The 21,634-nt window shown below is 35.8% G+C and overlaps 1 protein-coding gene across 3 annotated transcripts in view; it reads left to right on the plus strand.

The window, feature by feature from the left end:
* The window catches only part of gli3 (GLI family zinc finger 3), a 132,801-nt gene that overhangs the window by 67,335 nt on the left and 43,832 nt on the right, over positions 1–21,634 (plus strand). For all 3 annotated transcript variants that reach the window (XM_004915351.4, XM_004915350.4, XM_012965492.3), the window contains 3 exons: positions 4,451–4,556; positions 20,265–20,470; positions 21,321–21,473. In XM_004915351.4, coding sequence (XP_004915408.1) covers positions 4,451–4,556; positions 20,265–20,470; positions 21,321–21,473 — 465 coding nt within the window. The remainder of the gene's footprint in view (positions 1–4,450; positions 4,557–20,264; positions 20,471–21,320; positions 21,474–21,634) is intronic.

Consider the following 21,634-nt stretch of genomic DNA (forward strand, 5'->3'; position numbering starts at 1 on the left):
CTGGTGTTCAAATAGGTGTAAAGTGGTGTGTTACCAGGGTCGTATATATTTATTATATATATATATATATATAGATAAGCGCCCATGGGCTTGTGCCTAGGGCAGCAGCTTTAGGGAGGCAGCCCTCGGGCACCTATACATTTAGTAAAATTGTTTTTAAAAAAATTAAATTCTACCAAGGGAGGTGTGTGGCTGAAGTGACATCACTTCTGCAACCAGAGGGGGAGCGTTTAGGTCTGGTGCCTAGGGTGGCACCGGGCCTAAATACAGTCCTGTGCGTAAAAAGTTACCATGGTAAAACCAAATTTTTACACCATAGGTATATACATTGCACAGCTTTATAAATATGCATGATTTTAAAGAATATGTTTACTAGTAAAAGTGCGCTTATGTAAATTGTATTCTAATGCTGCTTTTTACATGGCTTTATAAATATATTTCAGGGGGTAACCCAAGGTTCTAAAAGGCTTGAGGAACTCTTGCTTCCAGTGTATATGCTGGTTAAGGCCTTTTTATGTACACATTTTATTAAAAAAAAACAAAAAAACCTTAATATTGGATCTAAGGTCATTTGGATTGAATGGAAATCACTTAGTGTCAAGAGCATCCGATAATCTCTGTCACATTATTATTCTACTCATTGGCCAAGTGAAGTGCAAGCAAACAGTCCTTTTTTTTATACAGGTCTGTATGTTCAGAAAGTTGATCTGGAACGCTTTACCCAGTACAAAAGGCCCCTCTGCCATTGTCAAGTGGCAGTATGCTTTTTTAGTCTAGTTTGCATTGGTAATGATTCAAGCTATTCGTTTGAAATGTAACATTGGACATATTTAAATAGAGACTAGTTTAAACACTGAAGTCATTCAAATAAATTCTTGCTGTTGGCTCTGTGTTGTGAAGTGAGCTTGTTTACTTTTGCAAAGACCTACATACAAGCAGTTTCGTTTAGTAGCTCTCCTACACAAAGAAAGTACATCCAAAGTCAGATGCCAAACACAGCTTTGTCTTTATAATTATTGGGTTTGGAATGGGGTTGTCCAATTTTGTGACTAAATTTATGTAAGGATAATAAGGGCTCAGGTAATCTGACCTAGACATTCAGTGCTGTGACCTGAATGGAACACATTATAGGGCTTAATTTTGGCTGATTTGTCAGAATCTCTTTCAAATAAAGTGTAATATAAATATTCAGTCAACTTGTGTGATTTCCCCTTTTAAGTAAAACCCTTAAAAGTATTTAGTTTAAAAAAAGAAAAAAAAATGTATAAAGAATGCAGAGTCCAGGATCTGCTTAATGTCCTGTCAGATTGGGGATTAAGTATATGACCAAAGGAATTCATCCTGAAAGAATAGAGGGGAGTTTGAGGTGCAGCTGCCAAAAGGCTTGCTGTGTGAGAAAGATGCAAATGGAAGAAAATATTGTGCACTATTAACTCCTTTGTTACCATTAGAAACACAGACTGGCCATTGAACATTTAATGTTCAAGTAGAAACAGTTTTAGTTTGAGATCCACTAGTAGCGTGATTGTTTTAACCAAATTTTCTTATATTTGTAACCAAAACCCCCTCCCCCCAAAACCCTGAAAACCTGTGGCATAAAACAAAAAGAAATCAAATAGATATTTGTTAATCAACAATGACATGTAGAGCAGGGAAACAGTCACAAAGACTTATGTCTATGTCTAAGTGCAGTAAGTAAAATGTAATTTCAAGATCAGTCTACAGGTTTTTTTTTCCACAGTGCCAGGGCTGGATTTCTGTACCCCGAGGCCGGCACCCTTTACCAACCCCCCTGGCCCAGCCCCAGGAATGTATGCGCATCAGTTGACTTACACCCATAGCCCTGGGGACGTGTGCCTAGACTGCAGTTCTTTAGGTGTAAACAACATCATGCGTGGCTCAGCGGCTTGCTGCCCTTCAGTTTGTGTAGACCTAGGCCCAGGCCTTGGTTGGTTTTGCCACAAATCCAGCCCTGTACAATGCACCATGTTTCCCAGAAATCTGGTGTCATTGCAGATGCAAACGGGTGATTCTCTTGACATAGGGGCACATTTACTTACCCATGAACGCTCTGAGCGTTCATTCGATCGGTCCAATCGTATTTTCCGTGACTTTTTTGTACCTTGCACAACTTTTTCGTATTTTTTGCGCAAAAAAACGGATTGGTTATGCTGCTGTTTAGAATCGTTCGGTATGAAAATTTTGTGACTTTCGGATCGTCAATATGATATTATCGTGATTAATACGATTTTTTCGTAAGCATTTTCGTGATATTTGCGATCTTCAGAAATTTTCATTTCCAGTCTGAATTTTTCCCATTCAGGATTCGAACTTGTGTTTTGATAAATCAGCCCCATAGTTGTGCTTTGCCAACAGCAATTGCATCTGTTTTTCCAAAATGGATGCAATTATGTGTGCACCTTGCCGCAAATTGCATGCAATTGACCCAGATATTTTCTAATGCTTGTGAGTGAGTTGTGTGCAAGTGCCTTGCATCAAGTGTTGTTACGCACAAATCACTGCGGGGAAAAAGTGCATGTTGCTCACATCGCTTGTGGACATAAATGAGCCCTTCTGTTATTCCTAGAATATAAACTTCTCTGTACTGTACCTAAAACAGTGAGCTAGTCCTTTCTTCTAGATGTGGGTTAACCCTTTGTTGTGCTTTGGGTAAAGCCTCTGCTGCCAAAGGGATTCCCACAAATTACATACCATGGGACCATTTTTTTTTAAAGTAGGGATGATCTGAAACAGGTTTAACTCAGGATTCTGCCCAATCCCAACAATATGGTTTTGAATAAATATATTTCAAATTATTTTGAAATACACTGAGATTAAAAGGGGCAGTGTACTTTCAGGGAATTATGTCCTCCATTTGTGTATACTTAGGATCAGTTTATGGCCCACATATTTCAGTTGCTTTTACCATTGTACACAGTGCTTAGCAGCTGGCTTTTGGAACATCAGTCAAGAAATTGTATGATAAATTGGAGGAAGCTGTGCTTCAGGCAGTTTACTCTGCTTCAGCAGTTTTACTTAGCTTTGGAAAAGCTGTCATGTGATATTCTGTCATGGGGGTAACACCAGGAGATGGATCATATACACTAACATTTCTTATGTATATTTGAGATGTGATGTGCACCAGCTGGTCTCCTTATTTGTAAGGAATAAACTTTGATAGAAATTGTATCAGATGCTCAATATTTAATGCAAAACAGATACTCTCTTATGTATGATGCTTTGTTTCATTTTTTTGTAAACTTGTACAAAATATACTTACTGTTTTTATACAGTTTTACAGCCACACTAAGTACAGGGCAGTTTCCTCTTACTCATTTTATTTTTGCTTTTTGTCTTAGACCCATGTTTTTCCCATAACTTGAACATATTTTTTTTTTTTTTACATTTGGAAAAGACAGTATGTTTACTTGCTAGAGCATTTTGTTTCCGATGTCTACCTCTCACCAATATGTATGTAGTAAAGAGCTTTTTATTCATTTCTATTCATTCATTTTGGTGCCTTGGGGTTATCCTTCATTCTGCTTTGTCCTTCAGTCCACATATCATATCTAACTAAATCATGTCACTTTCAGTTAAGGAATATTGTCATTTATCATACCTAAATGCCACCAGAATTTTGATTTACTCTCAATCTCAATCAAAGGTACCAGGCTCATGCACCTCAGCAGCCGCTTCTTCTCTGCCATCCTACTCTGCCAGTCCCTGCACTGGCTTCAGTTACATTTCAGAATGAAATTGAAATAAATAAATCTAATATTCAAAGCAATTCACAACTCTGATCCACCTCACATCTCAACTTGTTGTGCTCCTCCACTGACCTACTTCCCAACTCCTCACTCATTACCTCTTCACATACTTGTATTAAGGATGCTGCTAGGGTTGCACCCCTTCTCTGTAATTTCTTCCAACTTTTTATGTCCTGCTTTCTTATAATGTTCTGCCTTTAAATAATTTCTTAAAACACTTTCCCTTAGGAAAGCGTGCTCTTATCTACCCTAGCATAGATTCAAAGTGTACACTAAATGCTATGCTCAGTACCACATCTGTTTGGTTACTCCTAATATGCTAATCCCTGCACCCTGTGTATCATACACCTTGTATCTTGTATCCGTTATCTTATTGTATTGTTATTGTATTTTTGTATGTAATCTGTATGCATATACAGCCATTTATTATACAGCTCTGCGGAATATGTTTTATGCTTTATAAATACATGTAACTTGTTAATAATAATTTCTGTCAGAAAAGCAGGGGTGCCACTGCTCTTTCCCGAAGGGCACATGCCCATGCGCTATAGACCTTTTTCTTTATAATTCTTTTATTGTAAGTGAATATGTGTTTTATCTGTAGGATTACACATTTTACACATTCATTGGTATTTCCAAATGTTATGCACAGTTGACTTTAGCTCTGAAATTTCTGGTTTTAGATCCGCCTCATCTCTTCCCATCTTTTCATCCTCCTGTGCCAATTGATGCAAGACATCATGAGGGAAGATACCATTATGAGCCAACTCCCATTCCGCCACTGCATGTGTAAGTACAATGTCTTAATTATATTATAATGTCCATGGCAACAAAAATCCTGAGGGTTTACTGCACTGGAGCAATTTTGCCATATTAATTAAATAACTGCTATGCCAAATAATGAAATCTTTAAGCTATAACCACTGGATGATCCACCATTTTAAATTATGATGTTCATTTTGACTTTTTTTTTTTCTTATTGAACGTATTAGATGCATTCCTAGAATTTTGCATTTTTATTACATAATAGCTGCATATCTTTGTACTGCAGTAGGAAATCCAACTAAATATCCCATTTCTATTTACAAAGAAACTCTTTTTGCTGTTCTCCTAGTGAGGTTAGGCCTACAGAAACACTACCCTAACAACAGATTTTTTTCAGATTTTTAAACTGGTACAGGTATAAGATACTTTATTCAATAACCTGTTATACAAATAGCTGTAAATTATGGGAAGGCCATCTTCCATAGACTATACTCCATATCTATAATCAATTAATTCTGTTTTCTCTGTAATGATAAAACAATACCTTCCTTCTACTTGAGCTTAGTTAAGCTGCATGAATTCATATTGGTGGCAAAACAATGTTCTAATTATTTTAGATTTTAATCACCAGGATTTGCAGTTGGTGGATGCAATTAAGGTTAAATCACCCAGAGATATATCAGTCCTTTGTATCTAATACCTATATAGAGAAAAGTAAAAGTACGTAAGGTACGTAAATTCAGGGGTTTCTTGTAAAAATGGTGCAAACTGCAAAAAGGAAAATAAGCCAAAATGATGAAGTGAAATGCAAGAAAACCAACTTAAAAATTCAGGAAATGCTTCCATTAAAATACATTGGAACAGAAAGTCACTGTGGAAAAAAAGTTAACTCTGGGGAAATGTGAAATGAGGGGATGTAGTGGTGTGACTGTACAGTATTTACTTTGGTATGTATCTTTTAATGAAAAATATAAGACAGATTACGTGGGATACAGTAACTAAAGAATGACTTGAGATATTAGCATACTTAAAGCAAAAGGGGTGATTTTCTGATTCTAAAAAAAAATTGTGTATGTTGGCTATTACTTTAAAACACACATTTTTTGCCATTGATCAAGTGCAACCCCCCCCCCCCCAAAAAAATGCGACATCTAAAAGCTGGCAAGTTCATGTGGAAGTCAGTGGGAGCTTTCCTTTGCTAAGAGGTTTTAGAGGTTTTCTGGGAGGAAACATTTGTACTTTTTAAAAGTGTGACTTTAGTCGAGGTTGAAAAAAAATTCTAAAATTACACAAATCTGAATTAAGTGGATAAAACATGGTGATTAGTACTTGAGGAAAAGAAAAACCCTGGTTCTGTGATAATTATTCCCCCTTACTTTCATAGTGATATTTTCTCCCAAATATTTAGAGAACAAAATTCCCTATCTGTGTACAAAATGAGAAAGAATAAAAAAGTATTTTAGTGTTCCTTGATTTTTCACGTTTCTGCTGTATTCCATTTCTATAGTCATTAATTTAATCTCTGTAATTACATCTAAGCGGAAAAAAACTGGAGGTTTTTTTTTTCTTTAACAAGTCGTCCTCTGTGAAAAGAATTAATTGATAATAGCACTCTTAACTACATGCTGTAGAACACATATAATGATGTTTGCACTAGCCTGCCATTACCAGGCTATAATTTCAGAGAAAATGTGCCAGGAGGTAAGTAATAGATCTGCGTCACAATTTTCTCTGTTTCCTCTAGAGCATAATTTCCACTGAATCCTGCATTTAGTCTGTGTATAAATATTCTTTTGTTATTTTATGGTGGAATTTTTTTAACCTAATTATTGTGGAATGTTATACCTGGCTTTAACAACAATTAGTGTTTTTTTTTTCTCAAACCATTTGAAAGTTTAGATTCTTAGGTTAGCAGGTTTTTGCTTGTGCTTTTGGATTCTATGCAGAATATGCTGTTACTTTCCAATGTTGTTGTTAAATATCTTTAAAGAAATGAGAACAATTGTGATCTTAAAATAGCTGTTTTGACAAGGTGTTACTAAAGGTGTAACTAAAGAATCTGGTGAAATCTTAGGGGCCGATTTACTAATCCACGAACGGATCGAAAGCGTCCGAATGCGTTTTTTTTCGTAATGATTTGTATTTTGCGACTTTTTCGTAAATTGTCGCGACTTTTTCGTAGCCGTTACGACTTGCGCGAAAAAATCGGAAAGGTTTGCCTGCCGTTTACTAGCGCTCAATATGAAAAAGTTGCGACAATTCGCACAAGTCGTAACGGCTATGAAAAAGTCGCTACAATTCGCGCAAGTCGTCACGGCTACGAAAAAGTCGCGACAATTCACGAAAAAGTCGCAAAATGTTCGTTTCCAAAACGATTTTTTCCCATTCGGATTCGTGGATTAGTAAATCAGCCCCTTAGTTTCACTTTACTTGGTAAAATATCTAAAATCTGTAACTAAAGCATATTTCACAGAGCTGTATACATGTGAGGAAAATAAGCATGGATATACAGTATTACACAAGATGCCTTTAGCTTCTATTCAGATTCCTCTAATAGTTCTTACTCTATGGGCTTTAAGTTAAGCAGTGATGGTAGATACTTTATTATGGAAGACTACAACATGAACAAAACATTTTATTTAGGTAATACTAGTGTTTCCTTTTGTATTGTACACTTCAGCTTAGCATATTGTACCATGAAAGTTTTATTGAAGTCTTTTTTCTTCTTGAATGACAACTAAAGCCCAATTATTGGGCACTAACACACACTGTGTTTTTGTGTTGTTTCCTACTTTCCCAATATTACAGTAGTTTCTGCACATGCACTTTTTTCCACTACAGTGGTTCAGTAACTGCAACTTATGAGTATATCTATGCAAGCTGTGGACAAATCGCTAAAGGATAGTAGTGAAAATATTCCATTTGTAAGGGAGGCAGGCACAGTGTGTTATAAACAAATGGGTTGCAGGAATGGTATACCTTTGAATGGTTAAATTTTCAAATATAGAATACATATATATTATTCAGATTAATAAAGATTTTGTGTTCTTTTTTAAAGTCCCTGTGTGTGCGGCACTCTGTTCTTCATTTACATAAGCTTCTGGCCAGAACCTGGGGCAGTTGATTGTTTGTAGGGAGTGCTCCTTTTGTTTCTTTCTACATATTGATTTACATTTTTATATATATATATATATATGAGCAATTAGGCAATGCCCTGTTAGTCCCAGAAATGCCTTAATCCTCCCAAACTCCACCCACTTTAACATAAACCCCTGACCTTTTTTTGGGACTGAAATGCAGGACTGTCCAGCTAAAAAATCAGGAGGTATGGAATGGTACTATTTCATTGGGGATTTGAAACTGGAATGTGTCAGTATCCTTTTTTGACCTGGATCCCTCGTATCTAAATGGACTACAACATTTCTTTGCTAGAGTTTGTTCAAATCTAGTTAATGATCTAGAACAGGGATTTCCAACCTTTTTTACCCATGAGCCACATTCAAATGTAAAAAGAGTTGGGGAGCAACACAATCATAATAAACCTGGGGGTGCCAAAATAGTACTGTTATTGGCTATTTAGTAGCCCTTGTGTAGACTGGTAGCCAATAGGAGGGCCTGTTGGGCAGTACTTGATTAGTACCTGATTTTTAACCAAAATGTGCCTCCAAGTCAGGAAGGCCCCGTCCAAGGGGTTGGTGAGCAACATGTTGCTCACGAGCTACTGGTTGAGGATCAGTGAACTAGACAATAGAATACACAATAGTGTAGGACTAGCATGCACAACTAAAGTCAACAAGTAAAAGTCATAGGGTTCATGCATTCAGCTCTCTACCTTCTAAGGTTTGTCTAAGGTCTGTTATATTGTATTATATATATTTCATAAAAATGATAGCAATAATAAGAATCACAATGGTGGACTCTAACCTATAAATAAGTGCTAAGTGAAGCACACAATGCAGAGTATATATATATGATATGGTAAAATTCTTTTTGATTTTACATGGCTGGCTTTAGGTAAGTTCCTTTTGTGGCATTAAGTCTGCAATATAATATTGTTCTGCCTGTTATAGACTAATTTTTTTTAGTCTTACAGTTGCTGTTGCTTTCAGACCAATACGCACAAATTAAGACTTCATCACTTAAGAGCTGATGAAATTAAAACCTCATAAAAAGAAATATGTTATGCATTAGCTCTCTGACATCTCATTTGCTTCTGAATAAGCAGGGAAATCACAAATTAACCTGCCTTTGCTTTTACAACAGTAGAATATGAATTGCTTAAAGAACTGTAATTATAGAGCATGATAAGCCAAACAATAATTTTTATTTAAGAATAAGGAGAAATGTAGAGTCTGTATTAGATAGTCATTTTTATTGTTGTTAAAAAAAAACCTTTATTGGACATGGAAAGTTGTATCTGTTTTGTATGTTTCTTTTTGTTAACATGATTAATTCAAAGTGTTAACTGACACTAGAGGGGGCATTGCAGTAATCCTCAATTTTTTTTAGGTTCGGGTCAATTTTGTCTAAAAAAAACAAACAACTTTTTTTCTGTGATATGTGAGAAAACCTCAGCAAATCCAAAAGCAAAAATACACCATCTAAAACCCATCAAGATCATGTAAAAGTCAATGGCAGATGACCCATTTACAACTGAAAGATCTTTCTTTGCTTTGTGGTTTTTGTGGTTTTTTGACCCTGGCTTTTATGGAACAATACGTAAAGAGTTTTCATGCAACAATACGAATAAGTCACGGTTTTTCTGTGTCTTTTCTTTTGTTTGGGCTTTTTCAATTCGGATATTTTGATAAACAACCAATATTCATGACATTGAGTTTAATCATGGTTTTAAAAAACTATAAAACCGCAAAAATCTGAATGTTGATAAAAATGCCCCCATAGAATTTCGGTCTACTAGTTCTTATCCCAGCATCAGCATTCTGGGAGATTCTGTTCAGAGCCTGTGGCTGCTGTTCAGTCTCAATAACTGCTGAAATACTCATATTTCTTCTTTTGATACTGCCAAACTAATACCTGCATTTATTTTTCTGCAGCATATTGATCTCATGAGCATCATGAGGTTAAATATTTACTTCTTGTATGATGTAAACATCATAGATATCTTTTATTAAAATAGTGAGTCCCTTTAAAACTGTCTATTCAATATAAACTGGTGCCTTATACACCCTTAAATGTAAACAACATTATAATCTTTTTCATGTTTAACAACTTTGGAACAAAATGATCTTCACTTAACTCCTAATATTTAAAGGTGAATAAAACTGGCCTCCCCCCAGGAAATTAATGTATCGACAGAACTGTGGCACAGTGCTTAGCCCTGCTGCTTTGCATCAGTATGGTCCTAGGTTTGATTCCAGACAGCCTGATAAATTGACCACAGAATGTGTGTGAATCTGATAGATAGTAAGCCTACTTTTGAGAGAGATAGATTGTAGCTTACTTTTGGGGGAGCTAAGATACTATTTAACTAAGATACTAAGATTAAAAATGAAAATTTGAAATAGTATCTTAATACTATTTCAAATTTTCATTTTTAAAATGCGAACAAACTGTCTTTCTGTTTTTACATTGTAAACAGGTTAGGATCATGCCTTTTACTCTCTGTTTTTATGTATTTGTTTATTTTTTGGTGCAGTCCTGTTTACTAGCTGCATACATATTCCTCCATATGCCTGTAAAATATTTTTATAATATGTATACACTAGTAAATAAATAAACAATGAAGCACTCCCTGTATTCACATTCAGAGGGGGTGTTAGGTTTATGCCACACTGGGCTGATTCTCAGCCTCCATACTTGCAGCCTCCATACTCCATACAGCTTTCCCTTTTTTGTTTGTAAATGAGCCCACATGTCTGAAATTATTAAATAGTAATTCTACAGCAGTAGAAATTCAACTCCCACCTCTTTTTCAACTATTGTAAGTTTGAGATTTAGTTTTGCAGTATCTGAAAATACCAAAGATTGCTTATTCCTGATTTAATAAGATATCCAGTGATTTACCCTTAAAGAGTAAAGGATTTTCTAATTTGCATAACGCAGTCAGCATGGCTACTCACAATGTGGTAGCATGGAAGTGTAGCCGTTATTTTGGCACACTGAGCAAATATAGATGAGCCCAAGTAGGTGTAGATATTTCACTGAATTCAAGGATTTTTGCACCTTGCAATCTTACATATAGTCAACATTTCATAATTTTTACAAAAAAATATGCATTTCAGTTCTGTTTTTTTTTTTTTTTAAATGTTAAATTCACAATCTAGTAGTTTACAATTTAAACAAAGTTAAGATTTGCAGGGCCTCTCCTAACTTCTCAGACAAAACTTCTGTTTTTTTGTGCCACTGTCAGCAGTATTAGATATTAACTCATGTATTCATGATCAGTGAACCAGAAGCAAACTGGCTGTATAAAGGCTGCTGTCAAACCTGTTGCAGTGGCCCATGAGTCACTGAACTGTAACACACTCCCCTCTCTCCTCAACAAAGCTACCTCTTATGTGTCTTACTCTGGCCTTTTCCTCCCCCCAAATGAGATATAGAGATTTTAGAGCCTTAAATTGATGCTTTCTACAAAATTAGAGCCTTAAATTGATGAACTCTAGAAACTTTTTAATCTGAGTAGCAGAAAACTTGATGAAGATGACATTTAGAATATTCATGCAGCTAAAACAGATTAAATGTTTGTGTGCTAGGGAATGCAAGTGCTAGGGGACCTTCCTGTGCTCTGCATTCACAAGGTGCAGCATGCAGCACTTGGATAGATGATAAGGGCAGATCTGCATAGCACCCAGTGCTGCTGAACACTGGCAGTACTGTGCCTTAGGTTAAAGCCAAGGTCTTTGTGCTTCATTTTTTAGATTTAGCATTCTTACTTCCTCGTATTACTTGCCATAGAAGGTATGACAGTGATTAGAGTGTAAGCTCCCTGGAGCAGGGACTGATATGATGTAATTGAAACGGTATTATATTTTTTGCACAATTCAACATTTGCTTTTGTTCAAAGACGTCTTTTGACTGGTCACTATATGGCTATATTTAAATTTGTAAATTTAGTTGTAATTTAATTTAAAAGCTTTTTGGGTGATATGTCACTGTGTTAGCGAAATGTACCTTTGTGAATATAAGCATAAATATTGCATTACCTACTGTAAACATGTTTATTATATTGCACATTTTATTTGCACATAATGAAATTTTAAGACATGCTGGAAGATAGCTTCTTTTTTGCAAAGTAACTGCAATTTAAATATAGGTTGGTGACTGAGTTGCAGTGTGTTTGAAGAAAGGGCAAATTCACACAGAAAAATTGTTCACATTGTATATTTTTCCAACTAACGCTGCTTATTACACACCAGGGTTAGTACCATTTTCTGTCTAAAACTGTCGCTAATCTCTTTTGTTTTGATTCTACTCTGCTCTCCTCTAGAATATTTACTTGTGTGAAGGGTGTCCTTTGATGAAGCTTTTGTTACATGTGCTTCCACTGAAGTTCCAGTGTACTCAAGTGTTAGAGGACTATTGTTTGTGAGACTTTTGTTTTCTTTGTGAAGCTGTTTATTTTCTTTTTTCTGCTTCTTCTTCCCATAAGGATCTTTCTCTTCCCACCTACTCCTCTCTACTAACTTCGTTTTCTAAATGAAAAACATTCCGTGGGGCCGTGACCCTCTTAGTTGTTATAGAGAGACTGATTCCTGCCTCTTTTATTAGTACCCACTTATAAATGCCCTTACCCAGGAAACTGCTTTCTAAGTGCTTCTTACATGTAATTCAAACTGTATTTCACACCCCTACTAGGTTGTAGCACAAAGGACCTACTACATTTGCCATCTATATTCTTTACAAGGTTACTTGTTATAGAAAGGCCTGTATAATCGGTAATTCAGTGAAAATTCTCATCATTAAAAAAATATTTTTGTATTTTTTAAAATTATCATAAGAATTTAAAAACGTTTTTATGCTAAAGGATGTTTATCAAAAACTACTTTGCACACTTTTCCCAAACTAATATATTAATTGTCTAATTAATTTGTATGTGATTATTTTTAAAGAATATGAAACAATGGGAAAAGCAGAATGACAGTTTTCATAATCTTTTCCCCTTTTTGAGTAATTGTTAGATAACTTTGAGAAGGATTGTATTTTTACTTTTTCATCCTATAATAAATGATCTCCTAGGTATCCCACGTTTTCTTGGTGTATGGTGTAGTTATAGTAGTTGCAGATGTAAAGGAGGGTGTGGTTTGGACATTTTTATACAATATTGCCCATTTTGTGCAGCTTTCTTGATTTTTTTTCAGGCACACCTACAATGCTGATCTTAAGAAAATGATTAAAGTTAGCAGAACATACTTTTATGGAATGATGGTGGTTACCAAGAAAAAGTGGACACAAATCTAATCTGTTGTCCAACTGATATGGTACAAATTAGAAAAAATAAAGGGTTATAAAAAAATAAAGGTTTATAAAGGCCATTCAAACTTCAAAATTATTTTTTCTCGCCAACACTGTTCACTAGATTTCCTGAAAGTAGAAAGTTACTAGCTTTTTTTATATACTCGAATTTGTGCCCAGCTTAGTCTGCTTAACTATATGCAAACAGTATTTGGAAACCTTAAATGCTCAAACACTCATTCTCAGTGTACTGAAGGAGTATTTATTTACTAAATCCTTGTTAAAAAAAAATGTGAAATGAGTGCTTTATTTATTGGCGTTTGCTGCTGTTCAACTTTCTAATACTATTTTTGTGCAACCATAAAATACTTCAGTTGTTGCATACTGTTTTGCTTTCCACACCCCTAGACTGCCACTAGATAATGACAATAAACAATTTTGGTTAGTCATTGCTACTTGCATTACAGCAAATGAGGGTCCTGAGTTAGATTTAGACAGATGCACCCTTCATGTATCTTGTATGTTCTCCCAGTTTATACTTGGGAGTATAACCCAGGATAACCCATAAAGTATTACATAAAGTGCTACATAATATGGTAGTGCTATATTAAAAGGGTTACTGTAATAATAACAACATCTGTTCACAATCATTGGCATGGTGTAATGTAGAAAATCTTTATCCAACAGAAATGTTTGATACAATAACTATTCAGTCAACAATATGACAATTACAACAATACAACAGCAATCAAAGGCAAAATGTATTGACTTTTTTCTTGAAGATATTGGTAAACCTTGAATGAGATTCTAATCACTAGCTTTTCGATATGGGGTCTACATGACTCTTTCTACCTGCAGTTGAAATTGTGTGTATTTCACTCCCCAAGTGTCATGTTTGCTAAGCCATGCTTCAGGATGGCTATAAAAAGAGGTAAATAAGCAGATAATCTAATGAAGACTAATATGTAAGTAGAGTTATTTATACATTTTCAGAAGCAAGGAAAAAAAAAAGAATTATAAGTAGTATGTTTCATGTGGTAGCTATACTGTTATTCATCACCCATGTCCATAAATCCATATATGTAATTTGGAAATAGCAAATGCCCAATCAAGAACGCCTATTTGTTGGATTCAGTCCTTACAACAAAGTATTTTTTTTTTTTGGTATGCAAATTGGGAGGTCTTGCTTAATATACCATTCTGCATGCCTATGCCTATGTTGGCCACCTAGTGTAATTTGTACCTGACAAAAAACTCTAGGCGCAATGAGTTATTCTCAGGCTGGGTCAGATAAGCCATTAGAAGGTTATCAAATAGCAGTCTGACTGTTCACAGCCCATTCTAGGTTTTTAAAAAAGGGGTGAAGAGGTTAAGCAAAAAGATGTGGAAGCAAAAGGAAAAAAAGCAGGTTACATGAAGCGTTTTCTGCCATTGTACAGTGATACCAAGCATATATCCACTCCACAGCTATGACTTCATGATTAATGGTGTTTATTCTTGACAGAAGCCTCCTCTATTTATCTTGCAATACAGTTTAGTGATATTATCAGTCACCTGAATGAGAAATATTCAGTCATACCAATATTGCGGTGTAAATTGAGGAGAGTCACTTTTTATTATATCTCACAGCCTTATCACCCGCACAGTAATTTTCTCGCTGTGGTTTGATACGGAAAGGCTGGATTTAGCTGTACTTGACACAAAGCCTCTTCAATTTCCACTGAAAGTTCAGTCTGCTTTTAGAAATGCAAAAAAAAAAAAAAAAACTTACTCTTATCCAGGCAATTTCAGGATTTGAAAGAATACTGATAAAAAAGCAAAGACCTGGATGGGAAAAATGATGTAGATGTGGAATCGCCTAATAGCTGTAAAGTAACTTGTGAGAAGGTCCTTCAGTATTATAACTTTGAGGCTCAGTTTAATGCATTTTGCCTTGATATGTAGCCTTCACTTTGTTAGAATAAATCACTATTGGATTGAGGCCTTTCTATATTCTTTGGTTACAATTCCATAACTGCCACACTAAATTTCTAACAACAAATTATTCATAGTTATATTAAGGGTTACCACCTGACTGATATTTTACTGACTTGGTTAGTAAAAATGATGTTTGATACCAATGTTATCAATAGGGAAAAAATATATAAGATAGATGAAAAGCAGTGCTTTTTTTCCAGAAAAGTTGGCAAACCTTAGTATGTCTTTGGCAAAATTATGCTCACTCAAAATGCTACTTATGCAGATGAAGTGCAACCAACTCTTAAAGGGTAGTTTACCTCTAAGTAAAAGTTTTCAGTTGGTCTTTATTTTTTTTCTTATGCCTTCCTCTTCCTGGCTTATCTAGTGCTTGCAGCCAAAAAACCTGTTGGTTTATGAGCCAACAATGTTATTGTTATCTTTTTATCAAACCACTACCTAGTAAACTAGGGTAAAATGGAGACTAGCAACCAGGTAGTTGCTGAAATTCCACTTCAGAGTTTGTATACAGAAATGTTAAGGACAAATTTGCACAAAAGCCATCCTCGTCGCCAAAAAAATTCCAGTTTGTGCCTGTATGTTACCCAACCACTCAGATTGTAAGCTCTACGGGGCAGGGACCTCCTTCCTACTGTGTCTCATACCACATGGCACTTATATATATATATATACATATATGTAATTATTGTATTTATTTATTATATCACTTGTCCCCCCTGTGTGTAATTTTGTATTCTGTAAGACTGTACAGCGCTGCGTACCCTTGTGGCGCTTTATAAATAAAGTTATACATACATACATTTATACATCCAAAAGAATTCAGAGCTCCATTACTCATGTATTTAGTCCACTGGGGCAGAAATTGATGAAAATGATGTACAATCTGCAGAATATGTTAGTGCTATATCAATGATAATAACAATAGCTCTTGGTTTCAACTACAACTTGGTACGGTTGACATGTAGTTTAATTTATACAAATTACTGAAAAGTAGCTCAGCATTTTCCATAGCTATAGTTTTTGTGTCATTTTGATGTTGTCTTGTGTAGAGCATCAGAAAAATTTGAGAACACTTTCTAATCAGATTATAAAAGATTTAAAAGCAATATGATTTAATTTGCTTTGCTTAAAATTGCAGGAGGATGTAACAAATTGTTGTTGTCAAAATGTCTTGTCTATACTCTACAGGACTGGTTGAGGGATACCCAAAATATTTCATAATACAGCTAGGGCAAATGACTAGGTCAAAAACAGGTTTTCTTGAGTTCGTTGTATGAATCAACACTTGTACTTTTATGGGATTATGTAATAAAAGGCACTAAGTTTGCCCAGGAACAGTAACCCATAGCAACCAATCAGCCTGAACCATTTACTGGTCGCCCATAGCTTATTGGTTGCTATGGGGTACTGCTCCTGGGCAAACTTAGTGCCTTATATTACATATAGGGGTAAATGTTCTAATGGATTTGCCGATTTTATTGTGGACCTTATTGTGTTGCAGACAATTTTTTTCTACAGATACTAAGTGCCTTTAACTAGCCTGATCACATCATCTGTATGTGCCAAAAATGATTGCTTTAAACATGAATGTCACTTTGTGACAAAATTATTATTAATATTATTGTGTAATAAAGCCTAACTAAGTATTGTTAATTCTACAAAATTACATAGATCCTATGTTCTTAATGCAGTCTGTGTTAAATTATTCAAAATGCTGCCATTAAGAATCTGCCACCAGCTTGGATATTATTCTACAGGAAAAACTGTAAAGTTCTCAGCAGTATGAATTTATAAGAAAACTGCTAGTGTGAGATTCCCAAAGGGTGTTTGACAAATTAATTGCTTCCTGAGCTATCCAGTTTCACACAGCATGCCTTTCATTTCAAGTGGCCCAAGTAAAGTTCAAAGCAAAAGTCCGACATACCATTTGGTGTACATTCTTTTTGTAATTGTGGCTATGACACAGAGCATTTGTTTTAAGTTTTGTATTTCTTATCTACGCCTTGCAACAAATATGTTGCAATACCTATAGCACCCTCAATCATCCCCTATTAAATCGGTTTACTTTGAAAAAATATATCATGGAGGACTGCTGAATGAGCTGTAGAGCTGTGGATTTCATTAGTCTCCCTCCTAAAAGGAGACTGCTGGCAGAATGAAACCTTATAAATGGTAAGATATTAGTCCCTTATACTTATATGGTAAGTTCAAAATAAGTTAAGAGTTAAAAGAAAGAATCATTTTATTATATGTATTTAGCCCTTGGCCCTCAAGCTACTGGTAAACCTGCCAAATGAAGTTCAGTTTATCAACAATAGTGTATGTTATGAGATGCAATTAATTAAAAACAGGACAGTCACAGGAAAGAGGACATCTTCTGGTGCATAATGCTGCCATACATAGACCAAATTTGAGATTTTTTTACCGATTTGTCTGAACTGAGATGAAAGGAAACTGCAGATTTGAGTGTCTGTCAGACTGACTACAGTCCAGTGGAATTGTAGAAAAAGGTCTAAGCTACCTCATGATTCTGCTGTAAAACTTCATATCACCTTGTCCATTGAAGAATTGGTAAACCTTTTTTTTCTGTCTCTAAAGTGACCCTAAATAGTGCCCAGAATAGCATACCTTTCTCCCTGCATTTAGTCTCATGTACATTCTGTACCACAAGCTACTCAACTGCAGCTCTCTCTGCTACTTTCTAATCTAGAGTGAAGCTCTGCCCCCCTTTTCTTTTCTGAGCTCTCCTTCTCTCTCTGACTGTGCAGATGGTCTAAAAGGTGTCTAATGTGCAAGCTTGTCACCTCTGCTTCAATGGAAATCAATCCTGCTTGCATAGTAGACACCTCTTGGACCATCTTCCTAGAGAGGAGAAAAGAAAAGGAAGTGGAGTATCATGCTAAACTAGGAAGTAGCTGAGGGAGCTGCAGTTGAGGTGCTTGTGGTAAAGAATCTACATGAGACTAAATGCAGGGAGAAAGTTATTTTATTCTTGGGGCTGTACAGAGCTTTTTCAAGGCATTTGTGGTAAAAGGCTTACTTATCCCTTAACCCCTGCTGTTTGCTGCTTTTGCTTTCTGCACTAGCCATGTTATTTGTGAAGTGGAATATACAGTACATTCTCTGACCCACCTATGTTTCTTCCCACACTTTGACAGAATTAACTATTTCTTGTTAGAAGCAATGAGTAGAACAATTAAAATGAGGATGTTACCATAAAGTGGTATTACTAGACCCATTTATTTTTCCTGTGAGATTGCTTATACCCTGGCAAACATTCTTCTCAGTAATGTCATTTTGTAACATAGTTATTTCATTGAGCTGTCTCTGGAGAACTGTGACTTTTGGGGGTCTATAAAAACAATAATAGGTATTAGGGAGGAAAGGATTATGTTAATTATGTTTCCATTGTACTTAAAACCTGTGAAATTAGTTTTAAGGTTATTTTTGTAATTTTAATTATGTAATTAAAGAATAAAATCTTACTATTGATTGGTTTCTATAAGTGTCATTATTATGATGAAAACAAGCATCTGGTTGGTTTATATCGTTTAATAGATAGGTCAAACCTTGCCTGGCCAAGAGTCAGTTATCTTCTTCACTAAGTAAATATTATTGTTATTTTACTATATTATAAGGAATGATAACTCTTTATAAATCATGCTCTTCTTCACCTTATTCTCTTCTTAATAGACGTACGAAGACTTATTTTATGAACAGAACATTCCTTTTCAACAATATTTATATGGCTACTGCTAGATTAATGGCTCACGGGTGCCTTAAGTGTGCCTGAAATTTCCCTGCCAGCTCCATGTATCTAAATGGGGAATTATGAAAGTCCTAGGACTGGCTTCAGGTTTTTTCCAATAATTTCAGTGTGGTGGCAAGTCATTCTTCGAGTGTCTAATGTGCCATGAGCCTTACATTGCTTGTCTTCAACAGAGAACACACCATGGGTATCAGTCTGGCCATTAGATGAGACTGTGCTATGGCTATGGAGCATTTTGACTGCTGTATTTGGGTGGAAAACAGTAGCATACATAATGCCCCCATCTTGCTCTCACCACCTCTTATTAATGATGTTAGTGGTGTAAGGGTCGACCTGTAATCCCTGGGACAGGTTAGGGTTGAATTTTGGGCAACCATTGCGGGTTCGGGGAGGGTGTGGGTCAGACTGGGGAAGTACACTCTTCCTCTGCTCTCAAAGTTTCCATGTCTTGGAATGTAAGGTGCAAGAAGGAGTAACTTACAGATTTGAAAGATGCAGGTACAGGTTGGTTGCAGGTCCTACAATGGCAACATTTAGTGGATTGAGTTTTTCCTGACCTGCACATCACTATAATGATATATGGGAAACATGCAGCCTAAGGCTGACATGGTGCTAAGAAAAATGAAGGTTTGTAATTGTTACACACAATAACTAATTATTGTGAAAGTGCAAATGGTCCATGTGCCACAGGTCTTAAAGTCTTTGGAGAAGTCATCTGCACTTATTGGCATAATGCTCAGTGTCCACAATAAGCTATACCATCAGTTTTTGCTGCTTATGTAAACTAAAACTATAGAAAAAATGCCGTAATACTCAGTCCTTTTGGGAGATATGCTTTAAGCATGGTACTAAAAATCTTTTGAAATCCTGAAAAGTACTAAGCTGTTTCTGAAGGCTGTAATGTGTTTCAATTTGTTACTCTGCTTCATTTCTCCATTCTTAGAGGTGCTGTAAATATAATAAAGTCTGCATATTTTGAACTGCTTTTAATTTGGGCATTGAGGATAAAAAGCATTTATATGAGGTGTAGATTGAGCAGATAAGAGAAGAATGAGGGAGAAGAAAGACAAATATTACATCCACCATACTTTGTTTCTTAGGAGCGCCAGCTCTCTTGGGAATTGCTTTGATCTTTGATTAAGATATCTCTGCGTCTAGCCTGAGAGACATGGTAGAACTGACTTTAACATTAGATTACAGTTTGCTTTAGTGACATCTGCCAATTGCAACCCTCACAATTATCAAATCTAATCTGCTTCTTTCTGTACTAAGAAACCGTTTGTTCCTTTTGTACATGTTTCTTGATTATGCTTTTTTTTAGGCCATGCTTTTTTACTGCACTTAGATCATCCATTATTAGTAAAAAAAAAAAATGCTGCACTGAAAATGTAATGTATCTTACTACACTTAGGGGCAGATTTATCAAAGTATGATTTTTGTACCTTTAAAAAGCACGATAAAAAAAATTGTATTAAATACAATCTTTTTGTATTGTGCTTTCTGTATAATTTATCCCATACCTGTATGTTTCTTTTGTACAACTACACAGTCATAATCTGCCTTTTTGCTTTTAGGCCTTCTGCATTAGCAAGCAGCCCGACATACCCAGATCTTCCATTTATCCGGATATCTCCACACAGAAACCCAGCCAGTGCATCTGATTCCCCATTCAGCCCTCCTCATCCTTACATCAGTCCTTACATGGACTATATCAGATCTCTCCACAGCAGCCCTTCACTGTCTATGATATCAGCTGCCCGTGGACTCAGCCCTACTGATGGTGAGTTTTGTGTTTGTTTGGCTCATTATCTTTCAGTTAATAAGTTAATTAAGAGAAAGTTCAGTTCTATATTATTGCATAGTGCCAGTTTAGCTATTCCTTGGTCACCACTGCATTTGTCATTTATGGAATCTCTGTAAATGCAGGTCTGTTAATGAACTTTGTCAGTGACACTGATCATATTAGAGCAATGAATATGTGTCCAAGAATGGTAATCTGTAGTGTGGCAACACTAAGGGGATTGTTTAGCAATTCCTGAGTTAATGTTTTGCATTAAGACCAGCTTCTTTGGGAATTACAGCATACTCCTGTGTGCTTACTCACATTTCATCGCACAGAGCCATGTCCCCAGCCTTAATGAGCACTCTTGTTCTCATGGGGCTCTGGAATTAAATCGACAGAGAAAACACAGCTCTGAGTTTCATCAACAGGTTGAGGCAACACAGAAATTTTGCCCAACTATTATGATTTGTTTTTTCAGCAGCAGGCTGTTCTGAACCAAAGAAAGGGCTTTTATATGAAATATGTAATTAGCCATGTTAAAGAACATCAGTGCAGCAATCTTTGGTGTTAACCGTCATTTTTTTTTTCACCTTAAGGAATGGTTAACATATGCTCAAAACAAGTGTTTACTTAGAGTGGTGGCTTTTTCTTCTTTTTGGTCCAGTATCATTGCACAACTTAAACATAAGCTTACATTTAGTTTTGGAATCACATTTATTTTGAATACTATAGGTACAGCAATAAAGGATATGTGTTTACAGATTTATAGCTGTTATAGCTACATTTTTATGATATGAGATGAGGAAGAATCTGTCAAATTGCAATCTGAAATGTTTTTCTCCTGTAGTCCCACATGCTGGTGTTAGCCCTGCTGAATATTACCATCAAATGGCACTGCTAACTGGACAGAGAAGCCCATATGCTGATATTATTCCATCCCCTGCAACTGCTGGTGCTGGAGCTAATGCCCTCCATATGGAATATCTTCATGCCATGGAGAGTAAGTATAAGATCAGTAAGTTCTTGCTTGTCAGGCTGACTCAAAAGGAGAACTTCACAATTGTTTCTTACTTGATATGGTTTAGGAAGTGACCGAGAGCAACAAGAGAATAACAGTTTTTGTTATTGTGGCTAATTTACTAACACATACTCTAGTTTGCA

Source organism: Xenopus tropicalis, chromosome 6 (assembly GCF_000004195.4).
Source record: "Xenopus tropicalis strain Nigerian chromosome 6, UCB_Xtro_10.0, whole genome shotgun sequence".
Lineage (NCBI taxonomy): Eukaryota > Metazoa > Chordata > Amphibia > Anura > Pipidae > Xenopus > Xenopus tropicalis.